Below are 23,247 nucleotides of genomic sequence, written 5' to 3'. Positions count from 1 at the left end.
TGGTGCTTTAACGGTTTTATAATAGTAATGTTAAAAGATGTTGTTACAAAAGCAAAGACCAAGACCAGCTAGTTTTCCCTTCACAAATTGATGGGTGGGACCTCCCTGCTGTCACAGTGGATAAGACTCCGCGCTCCCAATGCAGGGGGCTCAGGTTCGATCCCTGGTCAGGGAACTAGGTCCCACAAGCATGCTGCAACTAAGAGTTCACATGCTGCAACTAATGAGCCTGTGTACCACAACTAAGGAGCTGGCGAGCTGCAACAAAGACCCGGTGCAACCGAAATAAAATAAATAAATAAATAAGTAAAAATCGATGGATAGTGACTTTAAGGCCTCGTCCAAGGATTCATCTCACATGAAAAACATGATTTTTATTACACACGTGTGTGTGTATGTATGTATATGTGTGTGTGTATATATTCATATATATATGCTACCTTTTATCAGCTTTTAAGATCAATATCAAATAGTACACCTGGAATACCACTTAGCCTCATTCTCACTTGTTAAAGTTAATACTTGAACTTTCTGGTGCAGAACATTAAATACAACGGTAATAGTCTACTTATTCCCTTCAAAACGTTATGAGAGAATAAACTGCATCCCAGTGCTTATTACCTTCATCTACGGAATTACTCCTTCTTGGATCACATTAGAATCATTTCATTTCATTTTTGCAATGTTTATCTTGGGAATAAAAAGCAGATTAATGAATTATGCAGAAAAGGTTACTGGCATCTAGGTTTTACCACCTTGTATGGTCAGTTAACTTTCAAAATTGCGTCTGAGAGAGAGAAACACAAAGAGAGACAGGAAGAAAGAGACAAAGACCAGTCTTTGTCTTAATTTTTTGAGGGTAGAGTGTTTAACCACTTTTTTTTTTTAACTTCTTCCTCTGTGCCTTGTACGAATTGGAAATTTAGGAAAAATTATCTTCCTTTTTCTTTAAGGAACCACAGAATATAAGAAGTATCACTGATTTGAAAACATTAAAAGATTTTTTAAAAACCTGAACCTTAGAATCAAACTATGGTATGTGTCAACTGACTGATTTAATAAGAAAACAATTAAAATGACCTGACATGCGTTTAAGGCAGATATCATAAAGTCATGCCTGAAAATGGAGTTCAGCAAACTCTATGCATGTTATTTGTGATAAAGAAATACAATGTTTAAGTTTAAATGCTTTCCTGAATGAAACTTAAAACCTACACATTGGCTACACTAGGTAAAACATCACCAAGTGCACACAAGTGAGGCCTGACCCTCAAACACAGGAATAGGGCACTACGTTCAGAAAAACACCTGTCTGTGGGCAGGTGTTTAAACTGTGACTAAGTACCTCAGGGACAGAATATAATCTCTATTATATTCTGTGACATAATTACATCAGCCTGAGAATCAGAATCAAAAGCCACCAGAATATCAGAAAAATGAATACTATGTGCCTTTTCAAAATAGCTTGAAAAGGAAAAACAATAGGGAAAGGTCTTGATAAATGACCAAAAAAGAAAACTTCCTAAAGCTATAAATGGCTAAGAATGTTGAAGATTTTGTCTGTTCACATATCACTTCCTTTCTTAGCCCCAAAGCTAATACCATCAATGTCCACCACCTCAAGTTTTTAACCAACAGTAAATATGTTACAGAATCTAGGAAGACCAATCAAAACTGAAGTCTACATTTCCAGTCAGCAAAAATAATTCAACATTTCTAACATACGAAAGTGGCCTTACACTGAAAACAAAAAAAATCAAATTTAATGGAAATATATAATAGTTCATAGAAAACTGCATAAAAAGCTAAGATAATAAATAGTCAAATATTCACATTCTAATCTGCTTGGTTAAAATTTTTAAAAAGAGCTACTTTAAAGTCATTTTAGAATTTTTTCCTCAAGGTCAAAGTTTTTTCAGCTTCATTAAAAAAAACTCTATTGCAGCCAAAGCAATGTTGAGGGAAAAAAACGGAGATGGAGGAATCAGATTCACTGACTTCAGACTATACTACAACGCTACAGTAATCAAGACAATATGGTACCAGCACAAAACCAGAAATATAGATCAATGGAACAGGATAGAAAGCCCAGAGATAAACTCACGCACCTATGGTCAACTAATCTATGACAAAGGAGGCAATGATATAACAATGGAGAAAAGACAGTCTCTTCAATAAGTGGTGCTGGGAAAACTGGACAGCTACACGTAAAAGAATGAAATTACAACACTCCCTAACACGATACACAAAAATAAACTCAAAATGGATTAAAGACCTAAATGTAAGACCAGACACTATAAAACTCTTAGAGGAAAACATAGGAAGAACACTCTTTGACAGAAGTCACAGCAAGATCTTTTCTGACCCACCTCCTACAGTAATGGAAATAAAAACAAAAATAAACAAATGGGACCTAATGAAACTTAAAAGCTTTTGCACAGCAAAGGAAACTATAAATAAGATGGGAAGACAACCCTCAGAATGGGAGAAAATATTTGCAAACAAATCAACGGACAAAGGATTAATCTCCAAAATATATAAACAGCTCATGCAGCTCAATATTAAAAAAACAAACAACCCAATCAAAAAATGGACAGAAGACCTAGATAGACATCTCTCCAAAGAAGACATACAGATGGCCAAGAGGCACATGAAAAGCTGCTCAACATCACTAATTATTAGAGAAATGAAAATCAAAAGTACAATGAGGTATCACCTCGCACCAGTTAGAATGGGCATCATCAGAAAATCTACAAACAATAAGTGCTGGAGAGGGTGTGGAGAAAAAGGAACCCTCTTGCACTGTTGGTGGGAATGTAAATTGATACAGCCACTATGGAGAACAGTATGGAGGTTCCTTAAAAAACTACAAATAGAACTACCATATGACCCAGCAATCCCACTACTGGACATATACCCTGAGAAAACCATAATTCAAAAAGAGACATGTACAACAATGTTCACTGCAGCACTATTTACAATAGCCAGGACACAGAAGCACCCTAAGTGTCCATCAACAGATGAATGGATAAAGAAGATGTGGCACATATATACAATGGAATATTACTCAGCCATAAAAAGAAACGAAATTGAGTTATTTGTACTGAGGTGGATGGACCTAGAGTCTGTCATATAGAGTGAAATAAGTCAGAAAGAGATAAACAAATATCATATATTAACCTATATATGTGGAATCAAGAAAAATGGTAAAGATGAACTGGTTTTCAAGGCAGTAACAGAGACACAGATGTAGAGAACAAACGTATAGACACCAAGGGGGGAAAGTGGTGGGTGTGGTGGTGGTGGTGGGATGAATTGGGAGATTGGGATTGACATGTATACACTAATATGTATAAAATATATAACTAATAAGAACCTGCTGTATAAAAAATAAATAAATTAAATTAAATTAAAACAACAACAAAACAAAACTCTATCGCTAGCATTCTTAGCAAGTACTCCCATGCCTCTCCCCAAGAGCAATGGAACCAGTGATTTCTGCTGTATATCACTTTCACTCCCCTGCTCATTTGAGTCCACTCCTGTGAAATCACATTCTCTGCCACCATACATCCTACTCCCCATAAGGCCTAAGATGCTAATTCTTCTATGAAGAAAGGTCCTCCACAAAGAAAGACCACTGCAACTGCTCCCTCCTTATATATTCAACACCAATTTTGGGTGCTACGTATAAAACAGGGAACAAAACAAAGAACTTGCTCTCAGGAATCTTACATTCCAGTGAGATCTGATGGCCTATACCTATTCGTACCATTTGCATTCATAGAACCACATAATTGGAAGGGAGGTATTCATTCACATATAGGGTTGCCTTGAGGATTAAATGAGATAATATGAATGTAAAGCCTGTATAGAATAAAAGCTTAATAAATAATGGCTATTACTATTACATGCTATTAGATTGTAGTTACTTTTGTGGAGGTCTTAGTTCTACTTCTAATTTTAAGATCCCCAGCAGCAAGGATTCACAATGCACTCATCTCACTTCTTTGGTAAAGAGGCACTTACAACTGTATGCTATACAGAATAAAGAAAATAAAAGTCCAGCCTTAAAAATGAATGAAATTCTGACATGTACTATAACATGGGTGAACCTAAAGACATTATGCTAAGTGAAATAAAGCAAACACAAAAGGACAAATATTGTATGATTCCGCTTATATGAGGTACCTACAGTAGTCAAATTCGTAGAGACAGAAAGTAGAATTGTGGTTTCCAGGGGGCTAGAGAAGAGAATGGGGAGTTACTGTTTAATGGGTACAGTTTGAGAAGATTGAAAAGTTCTGGAGGTGGATAGTGGTGATGGTTGCATAACGTTGTGCATGTACTTAACATCACCAAACTATACATATAAAAATGGTCAAAATAGTAAATTTTATGTTATGTATACTTTACCAGAATAATTAGAAAGTCAGTTTTCTCACTTTCCTTTCCCCAAAAGATCTCAGAACAAGGCAAGCATGTCCATTCTTACCACTTCTATTCAACACTACACTAAGAATCCTAGCCAATGCTATAAGGCAAGAAATAAAAAGACTTGTGAATTGGAAAGACAGAAGTAAACTATATTTGATTTGACATGATCATGATCACTGAAATCTGTAAAGAGTCCACAAAAAAGCTACTAGAACTAATAAGTGAATTTAGGAACTGTAGGATACAATGTCATATGGCAGACTGCATTTGCAAAAAAAAAAAAAAAAAAGCCACAGAAATATTTCTGGTGCCATATGTTCTTCCATAACTTTGCCTCCTCCCCCCCTCCCCCCCACCATTAAGAAGTAGAATCTATCCCATCAATCCCTCTTGACACTGGATAGAACTTTGTAACTTTTTCAATGAATGGAATGCAGAAGACTCTATGTCCTCTGAGACAATTTCATAAAAGGCAATATTGCCTGTGTCTGGCCAGCCTCCCTGCCTCACTCATATATTTGTCTCTGGAACCCAAACACAACACTGTGAGAAAGCCCAGGCAACACAGAGAAGCCGAGTGCAGCAGCTCCAGCCGATAGCCCCAGCAAGGTCCCAGCCAATAGGGAGCATCAACCACCAAACATATGACAAAGTAAGCTCTCAGAAGAATTCAGCCCCTAGCCTTTGAGCTGCTCTAGCTGCTATGGAATGGTATAGAGACAAATTAACCCCTCTGAGCCCTACCCAAAGTATAGATTCAAGAGCAGAATAAACGCTGATGCTGTTTTAAGACACTAAGCTTTACAATAATCTGTTATGCAGAGTAACAGTAACTGGACAGGTCAATATGTAAAAATCAATTGTATTTCTAAATATTAATAAAAAGAATTGAAAGATGAAATTAAAACATAAATTATAGTAACACTGACATATTTAGGAATACATTTAATAAAATATATGCAAGACTGCTGAGGTAGGCAGAATTATAGGATGATTCCAATGTCTTTTGCCCTTATAAAATCTTAGTGTGGACAGAACACATGACTATGAGACATCATTCCTACAATTATGTTATGTTACATGGTAAAAGGGAGATTATCTGGTGGACTTAATCTATGCACAAGAGCCCTTTAGAAGCAGAGAATTTTCTCTAGTTAGTAGCAAAAGAGAAAGCAGAGATTGAAAAAAACTGAAAAGGATTCTGTGCTAGTTTGGACATGAAGGGAGTCATGTGCAAAGGACCTGAGCGTAACTTCTAAGAGCTGAGAAGTGACCCTCAGCCTACAGCCAGCAAGCAAAAAAAGGACTTAAGTCCTATAACCACAAGGAACAGGACTGTGTCAACAACCTGAATGATCCTCGAATCGGATTCTCCTCAAGAGGCTCCAGATGAGAACCCAGAGCAGGTGACACCTTGAATTATGGTCTTGTGAGATCCTAAGCAAAGAACCCAGCTGAGTCCACCTGGACTTTTGACCTACAGAACTGTGAGATAATAAATGGGGTTAGTTTAAAGTCTCTAAGTCTGTGTCAATTTGTTATATAGTGATACAAATTGAATATACTGCAAAGGAACAAGAGAGAAGTTTTCGGGGGTAGAAATATTCTAAATATTGATTGTGATTATGAGAATGATTACATGGGCATATATACTTGTCAAAACTCAACCAACTGGGGACTTCCCTGATGGTCCAGTGGTTAAGAATCCACCTTCTAAGGAGATGTTGGTTCAATTCCTGGTTGGGGAACTAAGGTCCCACATGCCGTGGGGCAACTAAGCCCATGGGCCACAACTACTGAGTATGCGTGCCACAACTAGAGAGCCCATGTGCCACAACTACAGAGAGCCCGCACGCCACAACTAGAGAGAAGCTCGAGCGCCGCAACAAGGAGCCCGCGTGCCACAGCAGAGGATCCCCCATGCTGCAACAAAGATCCCACATACCGCAGCTAAGACCCGACACAGCCATAAATAAATAAATAAATAAACAAATATTTTTAAAAACCTCAAGCAACTGTATACTTAAAATAGATGCATTTCATTGTATGTTAATTATACCTTAATAAAGTTGACTTTAAAATAGTTGGTTTAAGTATTCTCCTTATACCTCTTATCACCCTATACATTATCCCATAAGTAGTTTTATATACTCTCTGCTTCAATACTCATTTATTGTTTTAAAAAAATTTTTAATTGAAGTATAGTTGATTTACAATATTATATTCGTTTCAGGTGTAGAACACAGTGATTCAATATTTTTATAGCTTATACTCCATTTAAAGATACTAAAAAATAATGGCTATATTACCCAGTGCTGTACAATATATACTTGTTGCTTATTTATTTTATACATAGTAGTTTGTATCTCTTAATCCCATAACCCTCTCTTGTCTCTTTCCTCTTCTCTCTCCCCACTGGTAACCACTAGTTGGTTCTCTATATCTGGAGTCTGTTTCTGGTTTGTTTTGTTTTATTTTTTAACTGAAGATAATTGATTTACAAGGTTGTGTTAGTTTCTGGTGTATAGTAAAGTGATTCAGATATATATAATATATATACATATATAAATATAATTTGGTTCCCTGTGCTATACAGTAGGACCATGTTGTTTATCTATTTTATATATAGTAGTTTGTATCTGCTAATCCCAAACTCCTAATTTATCCCTCCCACCCCTATTTCCCCTTTGGTAACCATAAATTTGTTTTCCATGTCTGTGAGTCTGTTTCTGTTTTTAAATACGTTCATTTGTATCATTTTTTAGATTCCACATATAAGTGATATCACATTATATTTGTTTTTCTCTGTCTGACTTACTTCACTTAGTATGATAATCTCTAGATCCATCCATTTTTCTGCAAATGGTATTATTTCATTCTTTTTCATGGCTGAGTTGTATATATGTACCACATCTTCTTTATCCATTCATCTGTTGATGGACATGTAGGTTGCTTCCATGTCTTGGCTATCGTAAACAGTGCTGCTATGAACACTGGGGTGCACGTATCTTTTCAAATTAGAGTTTTCTCCAGACATATGCCCAGAAGTGGGATTGCTGGATCATATGGTAGCTCTATTTTCAATTTTTTAAGGAACCTCCAAACTGGTTTCCATAGTGGCTGCACCAATTTACACTCCCACTAACAGTATAGGAGGGTTCCCTTTTCTCCACACCCTCTCTAGCATTTATTGTTTGTGGACTTTTTAATGATGGCCACTTTGACTGGTGTGAGATGATACCTCATTGTAGTTTTGATTTGCATTTCTCTAATAATTAGCGATGTTGAGCACCTTTTCATGTGCCCACTGGCCATCTGTATGTCTTCTTTGGAAAAATGTCTGTTTAGGTCTTTTGCCCATTTTTTGATTGGGTTGTTTGTGTTTTTGTTATTGAGTTGTATGAGCTGTTTGTACATTTTGGTGATTAAGCCTTTGTCAGTCGCATCATTTACAAATATTTTCTCCCAGTCCATAGGTTGTCTTTTCGTTTTGTTTATGGTTTCCTTTGCTGTGCAAAATCTTGTAAGTTTGATTAGATCCCATTTGCTTATTTTTGCTTTTATTTCTATTGCCTTGGGAGACTGACCTAAAAAAACATTGCTACGATTTATGTCAGAGAATGTTTTGCCTAAGTTCTCTTCTAGGAGTTTTATGGTGTCCTGTCTTATATTTAAGTCTTTCAGGCATCTTGAGTTTATTTTTGTGTATGGTGTGAGGGAATGTTCTAACTTCACTGATTTACATGCAGCTGTGCAGCTTTCCCAACACAACTTGCCAAAGAGACTATCTTTTCTCCATTGTATATTCTTGCCTCCTTTGTAGAAGATTAATTGACCATAGGTGTGTGGATTTCTGGGCTCTCTATTCTGTTCCATTGATCCATATATCTGTTTTTGTGCCAATACCACACTGTTTTGATTACTTGTGTTTTATACATTCATTTGTTTTATTTTTTTTTAGATTCCACATATAAGTGATAACATACAGTATTTGTCTTTCTCTGATTTATTTCACTAAACACAAGACCCTCTAGGTCTATCCGTGCTAAAAATGGCAGAATTTCATTCTTTTTTATGGCTGAGTAATATTCCATTGTTTACATACACCTTCTTTATCCATTTGTCTGTTGATGAACACTTAGGTTGATTCCATATCTTGGATATTGTAAATAATGCTGCTATGAACATTGGGGTGCATGCAGCTTTTCAAATTAGTGTTTTTGTTTTCTTCAGATATATACTCAGCAGTGGAATTGCTGGATCATATGGTAGTTCTGTTTTTAGTTTGTTGAGGAAGCTCCATACTGTTTTCCATAATGACTACACCAATTTACATTCCCACTAACAGTGTACTAGAGAACCCTTTTCTCCACATCCTTGTTATTTGTAGACTTTCTGATGATAGCCATTTTGACAGATGTGAGGTGATATCTCATTGTGGATTTGATTTGCATTTCTCTGATAATCAGAGACTTGTGCATTTTTTCATGTGCCTGTTGGCCATCTGTATATCTTCTTTGGAAAAATGTCTATTCAGATTTTCTGCCCATCTTTTAATCAGATTGTTTCTTTTTTTTTTTAACATTAAGTTGTATGAGCTGCTTATATATTTTGGATATTTACCCTTATTGGTCATAACATTTGCAAATATTTTATCCCATTTAGTAGGTTGTCTTTTTATTTTGTCCATGGTTTCCTTTGCTGTGCAAAGCTTTTAAGTTTAATTAGATCCTATTTGTTTATTTTTGCTTTTGTTTCTTTTACCTTAGGAGACAGATCCCAAAAAAATATCGTTAAGATTTATGTTAAAGTGTGTTCTGCCCATGTTCTCTTCTAGGAGTTTTATAGTTTCAGGTCTTACATTTAGGTTTTTAATCCATTTTGAGTTTATTTTTGTATATGGTGTGAGAAAATGTTCTAATTTCATTCTTTTACATGCAGCTGCCTAGTTTTCCCAACACCACTTATTGAATAAATTATCTTTTCTCTGTTGTATATTCTTACCTCCTTTGTTGTTGATTAATTGACTGTAAGTATGTGGGTTTACTTCTGGGCTCTGTGTTCTGTTCCACTTATCTATGTGTCTGTTTTTGTACCAGGATCATACTGTTTTGATTACTATAGCTTTGTAGAATAGTCTGAAGTGAGGAAGCACGATACCTCCAGCTTTGTTCTGTTTTCTCAAGATTGCTTTTGTCCCTCAATTATTGTTGACTCTCTAGCCTAAGACATCCAATTAAGCTCTCAAGTCAGAATACTCAATTTCCTGTTGGTCTTGTCCACTGGAGGATTTGGGCAGTACATTATCATGATCTGATTTACATTTTTAAGAGATTACTTTGAAAGAATCTAGCATGAAGATTAGCTAGGTAAAGCTAAGAATTCTATTAAAGGAACCCTGTCTTAGAACAGTTGTTTCCAAATTATATTTCAAGGAACCCTAGTATTCAGCATAATGCCTCAGGAACTAAGGGAAAGAAGTAGAGGATGACATATGCAAGCATGGGTAATGGGGCCCACACAAAGCAGAAAGAGGCTCACAGGCTTTAACCAAACAGCTTCCCTTTTATCTGCTTTATGTATAAGGATTCCATGTAGGAGTCTGTAGCAGTTGTTCAACTGCTAAAAATATTTTAAAATCACTGCTTTAGAAGTTTGGTAAAAATGGGCAAGAAGTACCCTAATTTTTTGTGTCACAGGGAGCCAACCATAATATAAACAATATAGCAGGGGAAAGGATGTATCACCTCATATTCCATATACCCTTTAGGGGCTGCTCTAGAGAATTATAACCTTCTTGTTTCTGGCTCACTGCTCATATGGCTCATGTCCAATTTATCTCCGTATCACCATGCGTATCACCAAATATACACTCAAATATTTGCTGAGTTTAACATAACACACTAACAATGTTAAAAGGTATAATAAAAAGTGCTGTAACACAATCTGGCCCTCTTTGGTAAAGCTGCTAATACACACCACTCCTATGGATATTTCCTTAAGAAATTCTTGCATAAATACACCAAGAGACACATACAAGAATGTTGATAGCAGCATTGTTTATAAGAGTAAAACCAAAACAACTAAACTTGCAGCTAAGAAAATGGATAAGTAATTTATGATACATAGACAATGAAATACTAAATAGCAAAATGGTAATTAATAAGGTTAAAATCCATATTGATGAATTTCAACAAATATAATGTTCAGTGGGAAAAAAGCAAGTTGCAGAATATTACAGGGTACAATACCATCTAAGACAATACAATATATTGTCAGAGTGGTGGTTACAACGTGGTGGATGAGAGGGATGTTTTGGGAGTAGTCATACAGGAGGCTTCCATTTTATTAGTAGAGTTTCATTTCTGAAGCTGAGTGGTGAGTTAATGGGTATTCATTTAATTTTCCTTTGAATGTATTTATATATTTAGAAAATTTCATATATAGTTTTTAAAGTTCTATACCAAGGGTCTGCAACTAAGGCCTGTGGGCCAAATCCAGCCTGATGCTTATTTTTATAAATAAAGTTTTATTGGAACACAGCCATTTATTTGTTTACATGTTGTCAATGACTATCCTACAACATCAGAGTTGAGTGGTTGTGACAGAGAAGCCTAAAATATTCACTATTAGGCCCTTTACAGAAAATGTTTGCCAACCTCTGTTTGATTTCAAGGTATACAGTGCAAATGAAGAAGCAATTAATTCTGAAATAATACGAATACAATCATGGTTATGGTTATTGGGGAAAATGATCATCAGTGTTATTGACAGCCAGATAAAGGAGGAAGGGAGGAAAACAAGCAAAAACTAAATAAGCTTTAGTCCACTGCTGTCCAATAGAACTTTCTGTGATGATGGTAATATTCTATATCTGCACTGTTCAATATGGCAGCCACTACCTACGTCACTTTTGAGCACTTGAAATGTGGCTATTGTGACTGAAGAACAGAATTAAAAATTTTACTTATACTTAATTATTTTAAATAGGCACATGTACCTAAGGACTATTGTATTTGACAGTGCAGCTGTTGTCAGCAGTTGTCACCTGAAACCTAGGAGGGGGTACTTATTCAAGGGAACAATGGGAAACAGAGTTGCCTCTAGTTTAGAAAGTTTCAGCCACTGAAGGAAAGGCAAACATATGGATAATTATAAGGGCAAGGTTACATTCAGATTTGAGAATCATACAATATTAATAAAAACAGAGCCAAATAATTACTCTCTGAAAGAAAGAGTATGTAAAATAAGAGAAGCAGAGAGCCAATCTTGAGATTTGGGGACTTCCATGTTAATTTGTTAAGTTAACAAACATTACTAGGTGGATCAGAAGCACAACAGCTAGAGAGATGGCAGGGAAACCAGAAGAGTTATGACTTAAAACCAAGAAGATGAGAGTTAAAAATCCTACATGAGAATGAAGAAGACTTTCGGAAAAATTAGTGCTTTAGCCAGAAAAGCCTTAAAAATAAGAGACTTGGATACCAATAATGACTTTCTCTTCATTTAACCAAGACAAATGTCTGTAAAAGATATGCCATATAATCATATTTTCTATATTTGTCACATATAAAGATGTTCACCTTTTATTACTTTGCCCAATTATCAACTAGTCCAGATATGTTTAGCTTCCACTAAACATTTGTCTAGAGATAGGGTCCTAGTGTTAAGCTTTTCAAAAAGTCTTTCATTAGATTGACATTTGTTCCCTTTTCTAGTATGATGCATTATACTTCATCCTTCCTCATCCAAACCACTAAGAAAATATTCCACAAGCTTCTAAAAGTAAAAATATCAGTTTATATATTGCACAAGAATACACTACAAAAAAGGAACATTTGAGGAGCAAACTACCTTACCTCCCAACAGTCAGCTGAACTGCTTTCTATAGATTTGATGAAATCAGTTATCTGGTTTCCATGGCTTAGCAATAGTTTTTTTTTTTTTTTTGGTCATTGTTGTTTTAGTTTGGAGTTTGAAAAAACCCTGCCTGATAATATACAGACACAGAGTAATATATTTAGTATCCACGCTAATCAGTACTGGCATAAGGAATACAAAATATTCCTTGGAGAACCTGTCTAAATACTTTATTTAGAAACTGACATGATCTTACTCTTTAGAATAATTAGAACAGGGGACGATCTGCAATTTTCAATTGTTAATTTTATTCTACATTTCTCTCAGAATTTATGACATTTACAGTATGCTACCGCTTATTATACTAAATTTTACCATCAAGAAGATTGGAATGGTATGTAGAAAAGAACACAGCATGAAATCTAGGAAAGAATACAGGGTATGAAGTTACAGCGACCTTGATTTAAGTCCTGGCTATTATATACATTAACTGAACCTCACTGAGCCTCTGCTATCTGACCTGTAAAACAGGGATAATGATATTTACCTTGAAAGATGTTATGAAAACTAAATGAAATAATGTATTCTGGGTACCTAGACAGAGAACCCAACAATGTTAGACACCCAAACAGTTGCTCCACTCTCACTCTCAAGTATTCGAGGTCTCTTCTATGCTCTCCCCCTCCTCAAAAACAAGATTTATTTAAAACAGAATAATAGAATTTCTGTTACTTAAAAGGACAATACATAACGTGTATAAAGAGTTTCAAAATTAACAAAAACACTCTTCATTATCTCATTTGCTCCTCACAGAAGCCAAAGGAGATAAGATAGTGCAGGATTATCCCACATTTAACAAGGAAAAAGGAAATAAGTTCAATAAGCTGGTATTACTTAAAGAGCTAATGGCACCAGCTCTGAAGGCAGAGAGACCTGCCAGAGTTGAATCCAGGCTTTGTCATAGTTTCCTCATTTGTAAAATGGGAATGATTCATCCTGCAAGGATTAAAATGAGATTGATTGTTCATTCACTCATTCATTCATTCATTCTTCAATATGTATTAATTTACAAACATTTAGCACATATTAGGAATCAAACACTGTACTAGGTAGTAAGGATGGAGTCTCAAGTGATACAGACACAATCACTGCCCTCATGGAATGTATAGTTAGTGGGAGATAAGGCATTTATCACATAATCACACAGATACAGGTAAAACTACAACCATGTTAAGTACTTCAAAGATGAGATAAACCATTTTATGAGACCATCATATTGGGTGGGAGTGTAACTGGGTTAAGGAGATCATGGAAGTCTTCCTCAGCAAACAACACAAGAAAAGAGATCTGAAGAAATGATGAAGGGAGCAAAGAAGGAGTTTTGACCAACTCAAGAGAGATACAAGGATACTGACATTACAGTTTCCCCTACAAATGGTCCATGAGAACACCCTACAGTGAAGCTCAAAGTTGACAAGTCCCACCAACAGGCTAAAAGGGAGACTATGCACGGAAAAGAAAACTTTAAAACAAATTCTGTTATTGAGACCACCAGAATTAAAAAGAGAAGATAAAGCACAAAAACCTGTTATAAAAAAAGAACATTCAGGGAAGAAAAGGATATTAAAACCATGTTTAAAAAATTAAAAACTTAATAAAAGAGTTGAACTATAAAGCTGAAGAGGTCTCCCAGACAGTAGAGCATAATGACAAAGAACAATAATAGAAAAAAGAAATTTGAAGGACTAGGCCAGGAGATCCAACATCTTAATAATTAGAATTCCAGAAAGAGAAAACAAAAGGGAAGAATTAATTTAAGAATCAAAGGACATATTGATAATATTTCATAAGCTTTTAAATAGAAAAAACACTAGATCAGATATGAAGAATGAAGAATCAGATGGTTTGGAGTTCTCAGTACCAACACAGGAAACAAGAAAACACGAAGAATTGTCTTCAACATTTGAATAAAAATGGTTTTTAACCTTTAATTCTATACCCAAGTATGAGCACAAAAAAATGACATCTTTATAACACAGTATCTCAAAAAACTTACCTCCCATGCCCAGTCTCTCAAGAAAGTACTGGAGGATGTATTCCACCAACGAACAAAGTAAACCAAGAAAAAAGATGCGATACAGACAGCTGGAGATCCAACATTGGAGAGAGGCAAAGGAAGGTCCCAGAATAACTGCATTACACAGGACGCAGAGGGCAATTAATCCAGATTAGAGGAGTAACACAAGACATACTGAGGGCTGTCATCACTAAGATCCTATCAACTGTTAATCTAAGTATAGAACGCCCAAGAAATATAAGGAAAAAAATAATCAATTGTTTAATAAATCCCTGAGAAGGCAGGAGGGAATGAGATATGATCCAAAGCTGAAGTGAAACAGTCATCTTTAGATAGTTATTGAGACTCCTTGGAAGAGTCTTGAACACAGATGAAGCCTGTAACGGGACAATAATGGAGTTCCCTTTTAATGGTTTCTATTTTCTCTGTAAATTAGGAAGAAAGACCACTTGCTAAGTGTGAAAGAAAAGGGGTAAGTCAGATTTGAGGAGAAGGGAAAAAGTTGAAAAAATTGTTGAAAATAGTAGAGAAGTCAACCAGGGAAATACAGTAGGATATCTGAGCAGTGTTGAGGGTCCATTTGATACTGGTTCCACATTAATTTATAATCATGAATCTGTTCTGTTGAAAAGTTTTCTTCAACAGTGCTTGGCTACTTAGATGCAGATATAGAGAGAGTGGTTCATCCAGAGCTGGGATTTCATTTCATTTCATTTCATTTACAGGCTAGTGTGTTATTTAAATAATGAACCATATACTCTCACTAGGATAAAGAAGAAAATGAGTAAAGGATAATATGCCCAAAGTGATCAGGATAATGCCAGGATAATACCAAGCAATCAAAAAAAAAAAAAAAAGATAGCTTTTATTACTACTAACCACGGTCCTCTGGCAGTAAGTGATTTCATTATTCTAATTTGTAATCATTTCTATGTATCTCTCTCTTTGACTAGACTGAGCTCTTTGAGGATAAGAAGAGTGTCTTGTTCATTTTTGCTTCTTCCCAAAGCCTAGCATAGTAGCTACTACACTCTAAGTGACTATTAAATGTGTATGATGATATCAATGACTCAAATCTCCTGCTTCCAAGCTATTCATATAAATATTTTTAAAAAAGATTCTACTTAAGGCATTATAACTTTAACAAAAATCCAGAAAATAGACCTTACCAAGACAGCTACTAAAGGGCCACTGTCAATTCAATGATAGAAACTTACTAAGTAGCTAACAGCATGATTAATGGGAGTTTTCCAATACTGCAGACTATAGAATAAGCATGCGGAAGAAAATGAATTAACACATACAACATGAAAATTGAGAATCCATTTTCCTATTTTTAAGGGACAGGAGGGACTCCTGCCTCTATTTTTTTTTTTTTTAATCATTTCAGTACCCTCTAATGTTTCATGAAACGAGTAGTCTGAAGCATAACCTACCCAATGATGATCAAATACCTAGGTGCATAAGGACTTCAAAGTAAGTTCAAAGATACATAATCTGATTGCTGGCTAGGCCCATTAACCTCCTCATTGATTCTGGCAGGGGGTAGATCCCCCAAATAATACTGTACCTTTCCTGGTTTATAAAAGGCCATAGGGTTTTAGGAAAGAGATCTTTTTTGGCTGTGGATTCAAGTTAAAAAACATAGAGATTTTATTTTTGCTGATGCTTAAGCTAATACAGTGTTCATTTAAAAATATGCAAAGGGGAAAGTATATAGTTAACAGCTTTGTTGTAATAGCAGATGGTATATGGGGAATTACAAACTTAAATGTGAGCTGTATTAAAAATCTTTTTTAATAAAGGAGTTGTTTGAAACTGAGTATATATATTTCCCTAGAGAAACCAGGTTATACTGGGAGGCCAAGTCTCCAGTTGGTCCTTGTAAGTCTGAAGCACTGTGTAACACCTAATAAGATACTAAAATGTCTAAACCTCTAGGTCCAACATTTTATGGGAAAATGTATGCAGAGTTCTCATCTGGGATGTCAAAACAATCCCTTGTCTCTCTTACCACCTGTATCCTAACCAGCAGAAGTCAGAACAGGATAGAAGCCAGGAAAAGGGGATTTCAGACAATAAACAAAAAGGAAATAAAAAATTTTGCAATAGGATACTTCTTAGTTCAGTTTTACTCTCTCCATCCCTCCGTTTTTCCTTAAAGTTTCCAGTAAATGTCCTGTCTCTACTTTCAAGGAAAGAACTCGTAGTTTCTGGACAGAGTTTCTCTCTTTTCCAGAGGCACTGTAGAAAAAAAAGAGCGCCCATTCCTGCTGCACCCCCTTCTCAACACCTCTGATTTGTAAAGCAAGCAATTCAATGAAAGCAATGTGGTTGGACAGTCATTAAGAACAATACATTTGAGAGGGATGGGTTGAAAATAAAGATAGAATAATCAAAAGTTTGGGTCCTTGAGACAACAGGAGAGAATGAGATACAATTCAAAGCAGAACTTGTCTATCAGCAGTGAGGGCAAACCTGGCAGCATGTTAAAAAAGTTTTCTGCTACTCCACCCTTTGTCCTTTACTTGAGTTAAAGTTAAAGATACACATACGTGTATAAACAGAGAAAGATCAAGATCGAATTTTGTCATACAAGAAACTGTAACCCTACATTTCAGGGTAGAGACATTTTCATATAACTACGAGTTACATTTTCTCTTGTTTTACCCACAGGCACCTCATAAAATATTAATGCACAAGTTTACCTATCAATTAAGCATAAAATGATAAAATTTTAAAAAGCTAAGCTTTTAAAAAATAATCATATATTAATAACCACTGTACAGTAATATCTGCTGCTGCTAGGGAATAATACAATCTTTTACTATGATTTGGCTTTAAACATTTTCTTATACTAAAATTAATTCAGATTACATGAAACAGAGGTCACCTAAACAATACCAAGTATATTCCAACAAAATGCGAGGTAGCCTGGCTGCTATTGTATAGACTCAATCCCATACACCCAACAGTCAACTCATGAGTTGTTTTGTCTTTAATGATACAATATTACCACAGATATTAAGGCTGTATTACCTTCATAATGTTAACTAAATCTGTTTGATAGTAGCGATCCTGGTGTGCATTTGCTGCTGCTAATGTAAGAAGATAATCATTCCTTGCATGGGTAGCTTTGGAATTACACTCAGATCGCCGGGCTTTTAACTAAAACATAGTAAGAGAAAAGAAAAAGTCAGTGCAAACTGATACTGTACTGAAAAACATATGAGGATACCACTCTTAGTTGGCTCCCCAACAAGAGTAAAGATGACCATGTGGAGAAACATTTATATGCATATAAAAATTCTTCAACACTATTGAAGAATTAAATAAACAGTGACTAGAACTGTTTGACACAGTAAGAGTGCTTTCAAATATTTGTTATTTACACTTTAAGAATTTCCAAAGCTTTTGAGAGAACTTCATAATGTTTTGCTCATTTTATTCTGATGGGAAAATAAAGGTTCTCAAATTAAGTAAGTCCCTTATCTTCAAAGACTTGGGTAAATCTGCTGGAGTTCGAAAATAGTTTGAAAAAAAATCAACACCCCCTAATGTGCCAAAAGAAATGCATGCTAGTTGGGAGCCAGGCAGACGAAGGTAGGTCACTAAGCTTATTTATCAGGTATTCTACAGCTTGAGGATCCCACAGGAAAAATTCACTTGCATCTGGCCCAGAATATCTGCTCAGAGGTATAAATCTGAGTGAAATGGATTTTATTGAGCTTTCTAAAGCCCATGGACTTGTTAAAGTCTCTTGGACTAAGTGTTGAAGACAACAGGCTACCTAAGCAGGTTAGGTATAGAAACTTATCTCTAAAGCAATCTTGAGAAGCAGGGAGTATCCAAAGTGCTGACACTTAGTTGAAAAACCCTCATGAACTGGGAAAAAAAGTTCTTTCCTAATGACTTTAAAATGCTTCTCTAAATGGAAATCAGATGGAAATAATTGAACTGCACCCTCAAAAGGCCCAATTCTTTTTTTTTTAAGCTAAGGTTTCTCAATTGTGAAATATAGTTTTCAAAAACTCACCTTTACACTTGCCTTCTGTAAACTGATTCTTGATTGAAAAAGACTAAGTTTAGATCTATAATAAAAATAGAAAAGTATGTTAATAAAATTATCAAATTACATCATAATAAAATGATTAAATGTTATAATTACTAAATTTTTAAAAAAGTGACCTTTCCCTGTGACACTATTCTAAAAGAGAACTAAATATATGGAAAACCAAAAGCAATGATTATTTTCCTTTATTTTACTACAAGAAGAATTTAATATTATGGTGAAACAGAAAATAGTGGGATTAATAAAATAAAAATATCCTGAATGACAAAAATACAATTTGACGAATCCAATATGTTGGTATCTCCTAATAAACAAGAGTCATCAAACTATAGGTTATTCCCAGTATCATACAATTGCACATGCTTTAGTTTCCACAAGGAAGCTTAAAGAAGCCCATGGATAACCAACCTATGGAGACAAAGATTAGCAGGCTTTCAGGGCCATGTGCCAGGAATGTGCCATGAATGTGACAATGCCAGGAATGCAATCTACTGTATGATACTGACCAGGCTCTACAAAGACCTTAATTCCATCACATCTCCCATTAAAAGTTCTTCTTGTTTGGGTGCCTGCCTATGTGCTCCCTCCGCTCTTAACATATCTATAGTATTCAGAACATAGAGATAAAGCCCTTGGACTTTCTGCCCTAATATGATTTTGTTCTATTTAACCTTCTCTTTTCTGGTGTCCTTATTTCCCTCAATCCCTCTCAGCTTGGGAGGGGAACCATAATCTAACAATCAGTAATTAAAATATCTTGGCTTTATGCAAACAACTAGAGATAACCATAAGGAGAAAAATGCTAAGGAACAACCAACATTCCCCACAACCAGTAATTTCTGAAGCTGCAATGTTTGTCTTGACTGCAGTGTCATGGTGATTGCCATAGGAAAAGTCAATGAATGTGCTGGAAGCTATGCCATAATATGAAATAAAGTTGCAGACCGTTTGGTATTGGAAGACAGAGCAAGCCAGTCTCTGCACAGCAAATGTGAGGACAGAAAAAGCAGCCTCTCCACTTTCTAACAAGAGAGAAACATTCAAGGACGTATAAACATGCATTCCAACTACTCCACTACTAAAAAAAAAGCTGGGTCTAAGAGACTCCTGTTATTTTTCTACCTTGCCATATTCATATTTGATGGGGGTTTTCTTTGTTTTTATTAATCAGATTCCTATTCATTTTGATCTAGAAAAGCAAAGGCCACAGACTTTAAAATTTGAGAGCGCCTGTTCAGGGTTAAGAAAGACTGTGTTTGGGGTATACTCACTTCTACTCTTTTTGTAGCCATTATCTAAATAGTCTGAGTTGCATCTGGAATTTCCAATATAAGGATTCAAGTCTCTGGCTTCTGCTTCATTTTCTAATCCTCATACAATCCTTTTGTGGTAATAAAGAAGGTACTAGTAATAGGTAAAATAATACAGTTCCTGTCCTCAAAGATTATTATCTACAGCAAATAAATTATACACAATGAACCATACTACATACTCCTCTTCCTCACCTACCTTCCAAATGTTAATGTTCCTTAGGTTTCCAAACTCAACTTCTCATCTCATTTTATATATGATTTCTTTCATCCCTTTAACTATCATCTGATATGCAACTGACCCCCAAAGCAAGATCTTCAGGCTCAAATTCTCATCTGAGAGTCAGATATATAACCCTCTACCAAATATATTCACCCCACGGTCCCACATATTTATCAGAACATACATATTCAAAGTGGAACTCAGCCATCCCTTCAAACTGTATCCTTCCTTCTATGCTCTCTCCTAATGTACACATCTCTATCTGTCAAATCATCTATCAAAACTATTGGGTTGGCCAAAATGTTCGGTTGGGTTTTTCCGTAACATCTTACAGAAAAACCCGAAGGAACTTTTTGGTCAACCCAATATATACAGCCCAGTTTTCATTCCCCTTCCTGATCTTCCTTCTCATCTCTACTTAGAAAAACCATTCTTCAGAACTGTGTCCAAACATCACTTTTTTCTATAAAGGTTTCCTTTTTCATTAGGCAAAATTAATCTATTTTCTATGCTTACATAACACTGTTTTCACACAACTACTAAAATAAATTAATTACTAGGTGAGTGACTTTAGGTACTTAACTTCTTTAAGTTTACTATGAATAAACAAATCATAAATTTACTTTAAAACACGTTTGTTTTTAATTCTAGGCTTTAAACTTCTTGAGGGCAAAACTTATCTACCTCATCTCTGTATCCATAGTACCCAATATAGAGTAATCATTCAATAAACACTTAGTGAGCGAATGAAGATTAAGAGGCATTTCTCTCTCTGTTGTAGAATTAATTTTCCAGAAAAGTTACACATTGAATTAAATGTCTAATTTGCTGTATCCCCTTTGAATCTGGGCTATATTAGAAGGCAGTTTCTTGCTATCAGCACCTGTGAATTAGACCCTGTCAAATCCACACTTCTCAGGAACAGCCCCACAATTGTCCTCATTTTCACCCTGTGGACCTTGGCTAAAGTAGGTATTTCTATATGCTCTACAAATCTGTCAATTCTCTGTTCTAGAATCCCTGAGCATTTTAAAAAACAATTTCTTAAGAACCACCATGAAAGGATATTCCTAACGGAGAGCACCTAATCTAAAAACTTCAGGTCTAACTGGGAAGATGGGTTCACTGACTCTATGAAAGTACAGGAAATATTTGTATGCTTATAAAAATAAAATAATAAAGATAATAAACTAAGGGAAATATTAAATATGTTTTCCAGTAACATTAAGCACTTTATGAGTATTCATTTACCATCCCTTGGGACAAAATAAACTTTCCAGGAGCCCCTAAATTTTCACAAGATGCCTATGAGATTGCTTAATTTCCTGCAGATAAAAAAGTATATTAGAAAGACAACCCTGACTCCTTCCTAGTCTGTACAAGTGTTCATAGCCTTTCTGATTTCATGACTAGGAGTTCAAACTCCTACATTTTCCATCAGTGAGCTCACCGAATGGGAGTCTCACCTTTCCTCAGAGACATCTTCAGAATCCCATTCTATAACACAGGTTTATTTTTTCTTAAAAAATTTTAATCTTTCCTCAAGTTGTCATTGCAAAAATCTCTACTGCTAGCTTTGCATTTCTTTCTGTTATAAACTGCCAGTTCCTTCTTTTCCTAATTATTCTCAAAATAAAGGACTTTTAATTTACATATATTGAAAGTAAAATTCACACACAGTTCCTAAAGCATACATTAAAAATTATATACGTTAGAACTTCATATAAGAGAAATGCTGGGGCAGGGTTTCTATACTGAGGTCAGTGGTCTTATTCACTTGATGCGTCCATAGTCCTTCAAAGGCATACTGAGGATCAAGGATTTTCGACTACAACTGATTTACTCTGGCATGAGAAAATTGAGGCTCTAAAACCCTGATATTTAGATACCATAGCAACTTTAACCAGACTTCTGCTAAGCTTCCAATACCATGTTCATTTGTCTTCTTTCCCTTTCAAAATTCAATTTAATGTGAAAACTGACTGATCAAATATTCCCATTTTGCTTATATTAATTTAAATAAAAATCAACTAATATAAAAGAAAATTTGATCTAAAGTATGTAACATTTATAGGTCCAATGAAACCAATATAACCTAAGAATGACTCTATGCCCTGTATTAACAGAAAACAAAGTACTGGCAAAAATAACATTTATTTGCATAATCACTTTTTCAGAAATGCTAAAACACATACTTTGCCTCGATGTCAGCTTTCTCTCGTACTGCATGAGCCATCTGTTCAGTCTCAAAGTACTTCTTTTTGCCTTTAGCTAAATCTTTCACTGTCTCTTGCAATTCAGTTTGGATCTTTGTCAACTGGTCCACACACTGTAAAATACAAAGTGCAATTATTATGATTTTAGTCTTCAGGCTTACAGAAAATGAGTTTGTCCTAAGAACTATGCACTATGCCCTCAGGATGGAAACCCAGGAGAAGAATCAGCACTTTTAGTACCCTTCAAATTGCAAACTGAAATACAGTGAACAGCTGGTACTCCCATCTCAAGTAATGTATCGAATAGTGTCACAGTTTGCTTAACAACTCTGCTTTGAGAAATAACCTCTGAGTGCTACTGATAACTGACATTAAGCTAAGGCATAAGAAGAGCAACAGTGAAAATGCTCTTAGTGTTGGAGCATAGCAATAAAGGCAAAGGATTAAAGCAATTCTGTAATCTTCATAATATTAATAAAGTTTCTCTATAAGTTTGGGGAACTGATGGTACAAAGGGTACTGAAGGATTCACTTCTGGGAAAGGAGGATTGAAATCTGAGAAGTCTGGCCACGGAGCAACTAAGCCCATGCGCCACAGCTACTGAGCCTGTGCTCTAGAGCCCGCGAGCCACAACTACTGAGCCCACGTGCCACAACTACTGAAGCCCACGTGCCGAGAGCCTGTGGTCCGCAACAAGTGAAACTACCCCAGTGAGAAGCCAGTGCACTGCAACGAAGAGTAGTCCCACTCCACACAACCAGAGAAAGCCCGAGCGCAGAAACGAAGACCCAATGCAGCCAAAAATATAAATAAATAAGAAATCTGAGAAGTCTGACAGGATAAGCCCAAGATGAAGGAGAGAAGCAAGAAACCTGGGTACCACATAACAATTATTACTCAAAACTATCCCCAACTCAACTCTTTGGATACACATAGAGATTCTAGGAGAAGAGACAGACATAATAACTCAAAGAAATATTTAACAAATAAACTCTTATAACACATGGGGCCAAAGTAACACTGCTTTGGGACCCTTCTGGATATCCAAAGG

At 35.6% G+C, this 23,247-nt stretch overlaps 1 protein-coding gene across 3 annotated transcripts in view; it reads right to left on the bottom strand.

The window, feature by feature from the left end:
* Positions 1–23,247, bottom strand: part of FCHSD2 (FCH and double SH3 domains 2) — a 305,717-nt gene that overhangs the window by 131,431 nt on the left and 151,039 nt on the right. For all 3 annotated transcript variants that reach the window (XM_061201281.1, XM_061201283.1, XM_061201282.1), the window contains 3 exons: positions 22,175–22,308; positions 18,411–18,465; positions 17,414–17,542 (listed from right to left, as the gene is read on the bottom strand). In XM_061201281.1, the coding sequence (XP_061057264.1) occupies positions 17,414–17,542; positions 18,411–18,465; positions 22,175–22,308 (318 nt within the window). The remainder of the gene's footprint in view (positions 1–17,413; positions 17,543–18,410; positions 18,466–22,174; positions 22,309–23,247) is intronic.

This window comes from Eubalaena glacialis, chromosome 10 (assembly GCF_028564815.1).
Source record: "Eubalaena glacialis isolate mEubGla1 chromosome 10, mEubGla1.1.hap2.+ XY, whole genome shotgun sequence".
In the NCBI taxonomy this organism is placed as follows: Eukaryota; Metazoa; Chordata; class Mammalia; order Artiodactyla; family Balaenidae; genus Eubalaena; species Eubalaena glacialis.
Note: the sequence above shows the minus strand (reverse complement) of the source record. Positions and strands in the feature narration are given on the sequence as shown.